Raw genomic sequence first — 12845 nt, 5'->3', positions numbered from 1 at the left:
CTGGATGATAGGGCTAAGAGCGAGGTGTATGTGTGCTTTGAGGGACCGCTAGGGGCGCACCTCAAAAAAGGAGGTGAGGGAAAAAATTTGGAAAGGGGAGTATGTGGAGATATTTTCCCTGCTGCCCCTGGAAAAATTTAACCTAGACAAGGTGAAGCCGAGCGATTCCAAGAAGGAAAAGGAGGAGGAAGAAAAACGCCGTTATAGGCTCATTCCTCGTTCCTTTTCCAATTGGTTGCAGGCGTTCGCAATTTTGGCTAGCGTGGTGGGGGAAAAGGAGCCGGAGCACTGCTCGGCTCTATTCGGCTATATGGATGCAATCGGGGAGGCGTATCGCACGTACGGGGGTTTGGCATGGCTGCGGTATGATGAGCAGTTTAGGCAGCGGAAGGCGTTGCGGCCCGGCATGCGGTGGGACCATAAGGACATTTCCTTATGGATGCGCTTAATGGCGGCCCCGAGCCAGCCCTTTCGTGGCGGTGCCGGGGGACCGGGAGCCGGGCCCTCGGGGATTCAGAAAAAGGGATTGTGCTGGCAATTTAACGAAGGCCAGTGCAAATTTGGCGCAGCGTGTAGGTTCAAGCATGAGTGCTCCGGCTGCGGGGGGGGACATAGCTTGTCCAAATGCTTTAAAAAAGGGAGAGGCAAGGCTGGGGACGGGTCTGGAAAAAGGGAGGACGCCGGTGAAAATAGAGGCGATGGCGCCGTTTTTAAGTAGGTACCCGGACGGGGCAGCGGCGTCGCTTTTGCGGTTTGGTTTTTTGTACGGTTTTCGGATTCCGTCGGCGGTTGAGGCATTGCCTCCGGTTTGTCGCAACTTACGGTCGGCAAGGGACCACCCTATGGTTGTGGGTGAGAAGTTGGGTAAAGAGGTTGAGCTGGGCAGGATGGGGGGGCCATTTGAGAGCCCTCCGTGCAGTAATTTGGTGGTGTCCCCGCTGGGGGTGGTGCCAAAGAAGGAGCCGAATAAATTTCGGCTCATTCATCATCTTTCATTTCCGGAGGGGTCGTCTGTGAATGACGGCATTGTGCCGGAATTGTCGGCGGTGTACTACGTCTCGTTTGACAAAGCGTTGGACTTGGTACGGGCGGCAGGACGCGGTGCATTGATGGCAAAGGCGGATGTAGAATCGGCGTTTCGTTTGTTGCCGGTGCATCCGGAGAGTCAGCACCTTTTGGGTTGCTGGTGGAACGGGAAGTTTTATGTTGATCGTTGTTTGCCCATGGGGTGTTCGATTTCTTGTTCATATTTTGAGGCGTTTAGCTCCTTTGTTGAGTGGGTGGTGCGGGACGTGTCCGGCTTGTCGTCCATTATTCATTATTTGGATGATTTTCTGTGTGTTGGTCCGGCGGGTTCCATGGTTTGCGCTGGTTTGTTGTTCGCCTTGCAGAGAGTGGCGGATCGGTTCGGGATCCCTTTGGCGCAGGAAAAAACGGAGGGGCCGGCGCCGGTTATGCGGTTCCTGGGGATTGAGATCGACTCGCTGGCCATGGAATGTAGGTTGCCAGAGGACAAGATTGTGGATTTGCGGAGTGCGGTTGCAGCAATGCTGGCAGCAAAAAAAGTGCGGCTTAAGGTGGTACAGTCTTTGCTTGGAAAGCTGAATTTTGCATGCAGGATTATGCCGATGGGGCGTGTTTTCGCCAGGAGGTTGGCGGCAGCTACGGCAGGCGTACGGTCATCGGCGCATTTTGTGCGGGTCACGCGGGAGATCAAGGCAGACTTGTTGGTTTGGGACGTCTTCTTGCGACATTTTAACGGCCGCACTTTGTGGTTGAAGAAGGTGGTGCCCAATGATGCTCTAGAACTATATACGGATGCGGCCGGGTCGGCGGGTTTCGGCGCCATTTTTCAGGGTCATTGGTGTGTGGGAAGGTGGCCCGAGGATTGTCGACAGGGTGGCCTGGTCAAAAATCTGGCCCTGCTCGAGTTGTTTCCAATCGTGGTGGCGGTGGAGTTGTGGGGGTCGCAATTTTCGGGACGTAAGGTGTGCTTCCATTGCGATAATCAGGCAGTTGTACATGCAATCAACAGCTTGTCAGCGAAATCTGGACCTGTAGTGGCATATTTGCGGCATTTGGTGCTCAAGTGTTTGCTGTGGAATATTCATGTGGTTGCAAAACATGTGCCGGGGGTGGATAACGGGGTGGCTGACGCTTTATCTCGTTTTCAGTTCCACAGGTTTCGGGAGTTACTGCCGGGGGCGGACGAGGTCGGAGCGGTGTGCCCAGAGGAATTGTGGAGCCTGGTGAGGCAGTGATTGCGGGTTTGATTAGGAATTCGGTGACCGAGGTGACTTGGTGCCGTTATGCTAAGGTGTGGGTTGAGTGGCAGGCAGTGCTGGGTGAGATGTTTGGTAACGGGCGAGCGGATTATTTACTGGCGCTCTTGGCATTGGTGAGTGAGGATTTTAGGGCTGGGAGGTCAGCGTCGGCGGTGGCGATTAGGGTGGCGGCCGTGGCCTTCTGGTTAAAGGTTAGGGGTGAGCAGGACGTTTCAAGGGACTTTCGGGTACGGCAAGCATTGAAAGGTTTTCGGAAAGGGGTGAAGGTGCGGGACACTAGGCGGCCCATTTCGTTGGACTTGTTACGGCGTTTGGTGGATGGTTTGCAGGGCATTTGTGTCTCAGCGTATGAGACTATGAGACGGTGTTGTTTAAAACTGCTTTCGTGTTGGCTTTTTTCGGGGCTTTTCGGATAGGAGAATTGGTGAGCCCGTCAAGGGTGATTGGGGGTGGTTTGCTATTCGAGGATGTGTCGGTAGTGGGACGGAGAGTGGAGTGTCGGCTTCGGCGGTCCAAGACGGACCAGATGGGTCGGGGCAGGTTGGTAGTGTTGTATGCGGTGCAAGGGGATGGCTTGTGCCCGGTGCAGGTGGTGAGTCAGTTTTGTGGTCTGCGGGGCGGTCTTTAGGGCCCGCTGCTACGTCACGAGGACGGGGCTTGGTTGTCTCGTTATCAGTTTGTGGCAGTGCTGAGGAGTTGTTTGCGCTGGGCGGGTGAGCGCCCAGAGGATTACGGGTCCCATTCGTTCAGGATTGGGGCGGCTACCGAGGCTTCTCGTTGGGGTCTTGGAGATGACATGGTGAGACGGATTGGTCGGTGGGAGTCCTCTCGTTTTCGTGGTTATGTGCGCCCGCAGTTATTATCTCGTTGAGGGCTCTGGTGGGGAGTTGTTTGTTCTGCCGTTAGGTTTTGTTGTTCTTTGGTGCAATCTGGAATGCTGGTGTTGTTGTTAAAATTGTTTCCTTTATTGTAGGAGTGTGTCTGATCTGGATCCTGGGGCACTCGTTCGTTTTTTGGGGGGCCCGTCGGGCCGACGCTCGCCCGAATGGTCGGCAGTTGGGTCTGGACAGGTCGCTGGCATCGGTCAAGTGGATTGGAGTGCGGGGCATGGAATGGAGCAGGGTCGTGCCGGAATTCGAGTACTATTGCAGGATGGACAGACCCCCGAACGTGTTGGTTTTGCACGTGGGGGGGAATGACCTGGGTTCGCGGGCATCCCGCGATCTGATTCGGGACATTAAGATCGACCTACTGCGGTTATGGGCAAGGTATCCGGGCCTGATAGTGGTGTGGTCGGATATTGTGGCCGGATTATGGTGGAGGGGGGCCCGGTCGGTTGAGAAGATTAATCGCGCCCGGGCACAAGTGAACAGGGTGGTTGCGCGTTTCGTGCGGAGAAATGGCGGCGTGGTGGTGAGGCATGTGGACCTGGAATCGGCGAAGTGGCAGTTTCGGAGAGGTGATGGGGTTCATCTTAATGACATTGGTTCTGATTTATGGGCCCTGGGTTTGCGGGATGGTGTGGAGCAAGCCTTGGGCGTGTGGCGGGTCCAGGCCACGTAAGGTGTCACGCGTCCTGTCCTGTGGCGGGGGTAGGTCTGGTCCAGAAGCGGTTGGAAGGGATTTTGTAGCTGGACCGAGAGGCACTGTCTTGGTATGGTGTCTCTGGGTTCCGGGAAATTGTAGGCACGGGGTTCTGCAAAGTTTGGGGGGTATTAATCCGTGGGGTGATTAATACCTCATCTCTGGGTCGGAGTGTTGCGGCCAGGGATATTGGTGTAGAAAAGGGTTTCTGGACCGGGCCTACATAGGGTTTCATGTACCGTTTATTATTATGTGTTACCTATTATTCTGTGTTTGGGGTCGCCCGTTGGACGGCGCCCCCTTTTGTGGTAGTATGTTAATAATAGGTAATAAAGGCTGCTGTGGCCAATTTGTTTAACCAAGTCGCATGCAGTCGGTGTATTATTTTTAGGTTAAGTTTTAAGGGGTATAGTAACCATCACGACCGGAAATCCTTCCTCAGTGGTCAAGAAAGCCATGGACCCCATAGGGGGGAGGGGCGACATGACCAGAGGGAAGGGAGGGAGTGAGGGGTTAATAAAGTTATAATGAGGGGCATTATAGGAAGGTATAGGGGATTGGTGGACAAAGGATCCCTGTAGGGGAGGGGGGGGGAGTATAAAAGCGATGAGGGAGGGTCTTACCTCCCCTTTTGGACTCCGGACGGCGACAGATTCCCGCCCACCCTCCCTTTTTGTGTTTGTGAATTGTTTAACTATGTTAAAAAAAAAACAAAAAAAAAAAACAAGAAGACAACAAAGAATTATTATAAAAGGGATGTATGTTTTGTCGCAGCAGCGGGGGTAGGTCTGGTCCAGAAGCGGTTGGAAGGGATTTTGTAGCTGGACCGAGAGGCACTGTCTTGGTATGGTGTCTCTGGGTTCCGGGAAATTGCAGGCACGGGGTTCTGCAAAGTTTGGGGGGTATTAATCCGTGGGGTGATTAATACCTCATCTCTGGGTCGGAGTGTTGCGGCCAGGGATATTGGTGTAGAAAAGGGTTTCTGGACCGGGCCTACATAGGGTTTCATGTACCGTTTATTATTATGTATTACCTATTATTCTGTGTTTGGGGTCGCCCGTTGGACGGCGCCCCCTTTTGTGGTAGTATGTTAATAATAGGTAATAAAGGCTGCTGTGGCCAATTTGTTTAACCAAGTCGCATGCAGTCGGTGTATTATTTTTAGGTTAAGTTTTAAGGGGTATAGTAACCATCACGACCGGAAATCCTTCCTCAGTGGTCATGATATGTGGTCATTGCATTATGTTATGGGTAAGTTGTAGTTATTTAGCTCTTAGTTACATTTCTTACCTTTTAAATTGTAAAAAAAAGAAAAACACGAACAAAAGATCAGCTGCACTTTTTATATTTTACATTTTATTCATATCTTTCCTTTCTTTTGAATTGCATATTCTTTGAACGTATTTTGATTAACTCTCCATAAATACACAGATGGTGCCCCCTTTGAGTGAATGAAGGGATGACTGTGCTATTTCAATGTCATAGTCATCCTGGCACTGTGGAGGTACTACAACTCAATCCACTGAAATGGAAAAAAAATGTACACTCATGAGCAAAAGTGTAACAGTGTTTTGAACTTTTGACTTTCAGGCTCCATATCTCACCATCCACTACAGCTTTGAGCGTAAGACTACCTTAATTTTATAGACAATCATCTTGTATATTTCCTACATAAATTAGACTTGCAACTATTTAGCATGTGTTTAGTTCTGCAGATTCTTGTCATGTTACTGCATTGTTACTGTTTTGCTCTTGGTTGTGGAAAAATATTTTTCTTCCTATATACTACAAATTACAACCTATTCTCACGTTCCCTAATAGCTCAGTGTGTTATTAGGTTGATTCCTAAGTAAAAGGTCCCTGGTTCAAATTAATGAACAGCCATGAAGAAGTTTTCGCAAGAAATGAGAGCTGCATCGATAGCATTCTCTCGGGCAAGAAAATTGACAAACTGCATCATCTGAATGCCATGACAGTTGGTAAGAATACAAAATTAAATCCGTCCATGCATTCAAAAGCCAAGAGGTGGAAGTCCAGGCAAAATATCAGAGTCAACAAGTTGACTCATCACAAGGTCTACCAGTTCTGGCGTGAGAAACACGGCAGTGGAGGTGGCTCGTATGCTTCGTAGTAGTGAGATCACAGATGTCCATGCAAGCACCGTGGGATGTACGTTACACAACTCTGGAGTGGTGGATCAAAAAAAGGTGAAGAAGCCTTTTACTTCAATACAGTCATAAGAAGCGTTGGCTCAAATACGCAAAGAAGTACGAAAAGTGGACAGTATTGGAAACAGGTGATTAGGAACGATAAGACAAAAGTAATCTCACATTCAAAGCTATAGTGGATGGTTTTGCTCATCAGTGTAATTGTAAGTAAATTCTAAACTACTTTTAATAAGCAATTCACATTTGCTTTGTCTATGTAGTCAATCATTATAGTACAATAGAATGGTTGTTACACTGTTACCTTAACCCCTTATTGACCGCGGGCTGTAAAATTATGTCTTAGCGATCATAGTGTTAATCCCCCCTGGCTGCTGCGGGCAGTCGGGGGGTATCTGCGCACATGTCAGCTGATTTATACAGCTAACATGTGTGCCTACCAGGTACGAGCAGATCCGCCTGTACCTGTTAACCCCTTAAATGCCGCTGTGAAACTGTGACAGCGGCATTATAATAGTGGTAGCGGTGTTCCATTTACTCACTGCCCGACACCGGAAGTTATGTGACGTGATCCAATGGTTGTCATAGTAGCACAGGGTCATGTGATGACTCCTGTAGCTCACATGACTCACTTCCTGCCTCTCACGGCCGAGAGCTGTGTGAAATAGGAGAAGAGCATATCTAGTGTTCACAGCTGTGTAGCTGTGATCAGCAGATATAGAAGAGCGATCAGACAGCTGATTGTTATAGTCCCCTAGGGGGACTAGTAAAATTAAAAAAAAGTAAAACAAGTTTTGAAAAATTAAAAAAAAATTTAAATCACTCCCCTTTCTCTCCATTGAAATGAAAGGGTTAACAAAATAAAAAAAATATACACATTTGGTATCGCCGAGTTCAGAAATACCCAATCTATCAAAACATAAAATCAATTAATCTGATCAGTAAACAGCGTAGCGGTAAAAAAATCCAAACGCCAAAATTAAGTTTTTTGAACACCACAAATTTTGCACAAAATGCAATAACAGGCGATCAATACTTAGCATTTGCGTTAAAAATTTCAGCTAGAGATGCAAAAAATAAGCCATCACTGAGCCATAAATCCCGAAAAATGAGAACGCTACGGGTTGCGGAAAAGGGAGCAAAATGTACGCCACTTTTTTTGGACAAACTTCTGATTTTTTTTTTATCCCCTTAAATAAAAGTAAACCTATTCATGTTTGGTGTCTATGAACTCACACCGACTTGAGGCATCTCACCCACACATCAGTTTTACCATATAGTAAACACAGTGAATTAAATATCTCAAAAACTATTGAGCAATCACACTTTTTTTGCTATTTTTCTGCATTTAATTTTTTTTGCCATTTTCCAGTACACTATATGGTAAAACTCATGATTTCATTTAAAAGTAAAACTCGTTTTGCAAAAAAACGAGCCCTCACATGCCTATATTAACAAAAAATAAAAAACATTACGGCTCTCGGAAGAAGGGTGGCGAAAAAAAAAATGTAAAGCACAAAATCGGCCGGTCGTGAAGGGGTTAATAAAGAATCTGCCCTACAATGTTAATAGGACAGGTGCCTATGAGCATGGGCAGTAAAACGCTACACTACTCAGCATTCAGGAAGACATGGTGTACAGTAGTGTGAGCTGCCTCTTCTAACATCAGCACCACTGGTATCTCCAATATTAGAGAGGAGAGAATAGGCAGACATCACTGTGAGCAGCCCCTTCTTACCTCAACATCCCTGGTATTTAAGGTATTAGATCAGAAACCTAGGGTGGACATTAATGTGAAAAACTTTTTTTTTACCTCTCCACACCTAGTATCTCTAATAATAGCTTAGAAATAGTGAACAGTTGTGTGATAAGCATCACCTTACCTCAGAACCATGGTATCTCTAGTACTAGATCAGGTAGACAACATGGACTGCAGTGGGAGCAACATATTTATATTTCAGCACCCCTTATATCTCCAGTAATTAGATCAGAATGGCAGTGTGAAGAGCAGTGTCATCAGTCTCTTCTTAACTTATCACCCTTGGTATTACCAATATTAGACCATATAGACAGGGTGGACAGCAGTGTGAGCAGCTTCTTCTTTCCTCAGCACTTTTGGTATCTCCAGCGTTAGATCATATAGACATGGTGGACAAAAGTGTCAGCAGCTTCTTCTTTCCTCGGTACTGTGGTATCTCCAGTATGTAATCAAAAATATTGGGTGAACATCAGTGTGATCAGCCTCTTCTTACCTCAGCGCACATGGTATAACCAGTATTAGGTCATTTAGACATGGTTTAAAAAGTGTGAATGGCATTTTTTAACCTCAGTGCTCTTGGTATAACCAGTATTAGGTAATTTAGACATGGTTTAAAGAATGGCATTTTTTAACCTCGGCACCCTTGGTACCTTTAGTAATTAGGTCAGAAAGACATGGTAGATAGCAGAGCTCCTGTCCTATTAACGCTCTTGGACAGCTCTCTGTCAGTGTAATCAACACAACAGCAACCTTTTTGATGTACTATGCTAATTATCTCCCTAGACAAAGTGATTTGCTAAATAAAGGTAGTTAGGAATTTATTTCTTTTGGGATTTTCTTTCATTCTTTTTTTTTCTATTTCCAGAGAAGACCTTTAACTTGAATGGGTATAAGCATTTGTTGTTGGACCCAGATACAATTCTTAAAATGAGTTTGTTATTAACACTACTCATTGACATACAAAGATAGTGCGGGTTGGTTTTTTTTAAAACATTATGAAAAATGTCTATTATAGCGTCAACCTCTATACCCAATGCACTAAAATTCAGCTTTTATGAAAGGGAACCTATCCTGTCATTTTCCATATTAAACGGCCCCAATGTGTTTTATATTATGCAATGTGCATCATTAACATGATTTAAAAAAAAAAAAAACAAAAACAAAAAATCCATGTATTAATCTTAATAAAAGTTTATATGCTTATGTAAAAGCAGTTAATACATTAGGGTTCAGTCATATCAGTCATAGGGATGGCGCTTTTGCTGGGATCAGTCACTGTCAATCAAGTTCGGCCATAATTCTTTTTTGAACTTGGTACTGCCCGCTACATTGTAAATAATTATAGGACTGTAATGTGCAAAAACAGCGATACCTGGCGCTGCAATCCATTAAACTACGCAAAGAAAAAGTTTATTAATCCACACTACGCGTTTCAGGGACGACTGTCCTCTTCATCAGTGGCTCAATAGGTTGGTCCAGAGGGAGTCTTTCTGGATCTTTAAACTGGCCATACTTAGCCCAGAGGGACTAAACATTAGTTTAGAACAAATCAAATGAACATTTACGGTAGTTTATTTATTTATTTAATATTGACTCTTAAATAAGTCTTTTAATTGATGATCTAATATCCATTCATTGTGATTGATACCTCTGTCTTTATAAGTAATTAAAGGCACAATACATTTGTAAAGTTTTTTTTATATGTGTAAGAATTATTTTTTTTATATTACCTATAACACAACAATATTAGTGTTTTAATAACCACTAATTTTATCATTGTTTGCTCTGTATTATGAACTAATGATTTATCATGTGACTACTCACCCTATATATAGAATTGTGGTCTATTGAGAGATTGACACTTGATGAAGAGGACGGTCATTTCTGAAACGCATTGTGTTGATCAATATGCTTTTTTTTTATTTCATTATCGCTTCCTATTGCATGGGTTAGTGGATTGCAGTGCCCAGGTACCGGAGTTTTTACCTATTACAGTCCTATGTTTCTACTCTCGCTTCAGAGCTGGTGGCTGTTGCAGCAGCTACCATTATCCACTAACCCCTCTGTATGGTGACCGTCTTTGAACATTGCGCACGATCATCAACTGCTGACCCACATGGGAGATAACGGCTGGTGAGTCCTGGAACTCGTTACTTCTCGACGGCTTTGTGGTGAACATCAGCGTTCATCTGCCACCTTTCCACTTGCTGGCCAGTGGGAAACATCGTAACCGGTGGATCCTATCCCGGTGTCACAGTCGACTCCCTGTTGTTGGAGACTAGTGACAGCTTTAGGACTGGAGCCTCTCATCTCCATCTGTCTTTCTACATTTAAATGTTATGTTGTTTCTTTTGGCACTGAAATGGTTAATGTCAATGTTCTGCTGCTGGCAGCTTTTCCTGCAGTTCCTAGCTGAGCGTTTCAGCTGCAGCTGCTTTGTAGCCATGCCCCTTCAGGTTTAAATAGAGGTGTTTCCCAGCAATCCTTGCTGAACGTACAAACTCATTGTTCTCTGGCCGCCTTGGAGGAAGGTTCTGCTGTGGAGTTTCCCTGTTCTCAAGCTTTATCCTTTTTGTTGCTTTTCCCCCTGTTTGTCTTATCTTACCTTGTGTCTTGTTAGTGCAGCGGTGGGGTTTAGTGAACCTCACCTGCCCTTCACTAGTTATGGCATCTGTAGAGTCTTCTCAAGGTCTCAGGTTCCTGCTTGGCGACAGTTGCGAAGACTGTATATGGACTGGCTAGGAGAGTAGGGATAGTTTCAGGTGAGGATACGAGGTGTGCAACCTACCCCTCTCACTAGTTTCAGAGCCCCTTGCTGTTATTGTGTCCCTGTGTTACCTTTGTTTGTTGTGTTTTTGTTGTGTGTCAGATACATGTAGGTCCGTAATGTCCCCATCATGCTTTTCATATCTGGCAAGCGTGACACCTGGCATCTGTGTTTCAAGTAGAATACAGTGTTTTGCTTGCCGCACAACCTGCCCACATATTTGGACCTCTCTTTTTTGTCTGGGAACTACACAGACGCACTTCTCTTAATTTTTTTGTGTTACTTGTAATTAATTATACCACAGGTCCTTCACAAACACTTCTCTGCTGAGCTCTGCCCAATATGGTCACATGATCGTGACATCACACAGGTCCTGCACACCACTTCTCGGATGCTGTGCTCTGAAGATCAGCAGAGTGTGATGTCACAATCATGTGCCTGCAATGGGCAGAGCTTAGCAAAGACGTGTTTGCGAAGGAAATGAGGCATAAATTACAATTCTTGGGGCATTACCAAGTTAAAAAAAGAATCATGCATCAGCTGTGAATGATTCCTGCAAAGGTGCCGCCCCTATGATTGCTATGACTGAACCCTTAGCATTCACCTAAGCTTATAAACTCTTTCATTAAGATAAATACATGGATTTCATCTTTTTAAATCATGTTAGTGATGCACATTGCGTCATATAAAACACATTGGGGGTGGTTTAATATAAAAAAAATGACATGACAGGTTCCATTTAATATACAAATTCTGCCACTGGTGGGGACACATCAGTTCACGTGCAGTCTATGGCTTGTCTTTGCTTCCCCCCCCCTTTTGGTGCCACTTTTGAATTTAATTGATAGGGGAGAACAGAGGTGACATTATGCATAAGGCCCAATATTTCACAATATGTTACTCTAGAAGTGGGGGGGATGAGGCACTGCAGTGGGGAGTTGCTGTAAGTGCAGCAGTGTTCTTCCCAATATAAATTGCCTAACCACGAAAGTCAAGCAAAGCCACAGTGGACGGCAATGTAATAAGCATTTTTCACAAAGTTTTATACTAGCTTATCCCGCACTCCCTGCTGGTGCAGTGGTCATATTATCTACAGGTTACCTTTAAATTAAAACATAAGAAAGATGCAAAAAGTTAATTCTTAATGCTAAAAGGGAAGCTATCATTAGAAAATTACCTACTGATTAAACCGATCACCATTAGGTAGACCACAGGTCATTGACAACTGTATTCCTAGATGGAAGCAGCGTAAGAGTCCTACCTGGAATCCTTACGGACAAGGGTGACATCAGGATTCTGACAACTGGGATTGTAGTAATGCCGTGAGGTTGGTTCAGCCGACACGCCTTCCTTGGCTTTCTGACGTCTATGGGTGTCAGTAGCTTTTTCATTGTATTGAGCAGGCCCTTGGTTTATAACACTTAGAAGCTTCTTCCTCTGACTTCCTTTTGGGGACAGTTGGATATTGTACCCAATAGCATCCTGTAGTTTGTCTATCTGAACGGATTTAGTTTCCAGTTCTTTTTCCAGCTGTCTGATTTTGTCATCCTTTTCTTGCAGCTCTTTCCATTTCTGCCTTAGTTCTTCTTCAAGAAGCAGCACTGTCTCCTGCAGTTTAGTAAAGGCCCCAGAGGAATGTTCTCTCCTCCTAGAGGAGAGGCAGCTATCCTCCCTCCGTGGGGCTCTGATAGTTCCATTTCCCATGCTGTTCTGATTGTACATCCCGGAGGAATGGTACTTTGCTCGATAATTGCTACTTAGATGTCTGCTTTTCTCATGACTCCCAAAATGTTGGTTATAACAAAGTGAATATGAAGATTATATTGCCATTATTTTCAATGGATGAAGAATCTTATCAAAACCTAAATGAGGAAGAAAAAAAAAAGAAAAGCTGTAAAACCACATTTCTTGTATATCACAATTTTGCTGGCATTCTTGGACAGTTTTACTAATAATTAATAGGGATGATCGAATACCTCAAATATTCGGCTTCGCGAATATTCGACAAATAACTCGCCGCTATGCGAATATTCGATGCGTAATGTAAGTCTATGGGAAGCCCGAATACTTCCGAATAGTTGTTATTCGAGTTTCCCATAGACTTATATTGCACATAGAATATTCGCGAATAGTTGAGTAGAGGAGACCTATTCAGAAAATATTTGCGAAGCCGAATATTTGAGGTATTCGATCATCCCTAATAATTAAGTCTAGTTCTACTTCTTGCATGTATTTCGACTTCATAAACTGCGTAATAAAAATGGATTGACAACAGAATAATTCTT

The 12845-nt window shown here is 44.9% G+C and overlaps 1 protein-coding gene across 1 annotated transcript in view; it reads right to left on the bottom strand.

Annotated features, from left to right (window-relative positions):
• LOC142310954 (cGMP-dependent protein kinase 2-like) overlaps positions 1-12845 on the bottom strand; it is a 321185-nt gene that overhangs the window by 235184 nt on the left and 73156 nt on the right. Inside the window, exon 2 of the mRNA XM_075348830.1 lies at positions 11822-12422. Coding sequence (XP_075204945.1) covers positions 11822-12282 — 461 coding nt within the window. The 5' untranslated portion in view covers positions 12283-12422. The remainder of the gene's footprint in view (positions 1-11821; positions 12423-12845) is intronic.

This window comes from Anomaloglossus baeobatrachus, chromosome 5 (assembly GCF_048569485.1).
Source record: "Anomaloglossus baeobatrachus isolate aAnoBae1 chromosome 5, aAnoBae1.hap1, whole genome shotgun sequence".
Lineage (NCBI taxonomy): Eukaryota > Metazoa > Chordata > Amphibia > Anura > Aromobatidae > Anomaloglossus > Anomaloglossus baeobatrachus.
The sequence above is the reverse complement of the archived record's forward strand: the minus strand, read 5'-3'. Positions and strand labels throughout refer to the sequence as shown.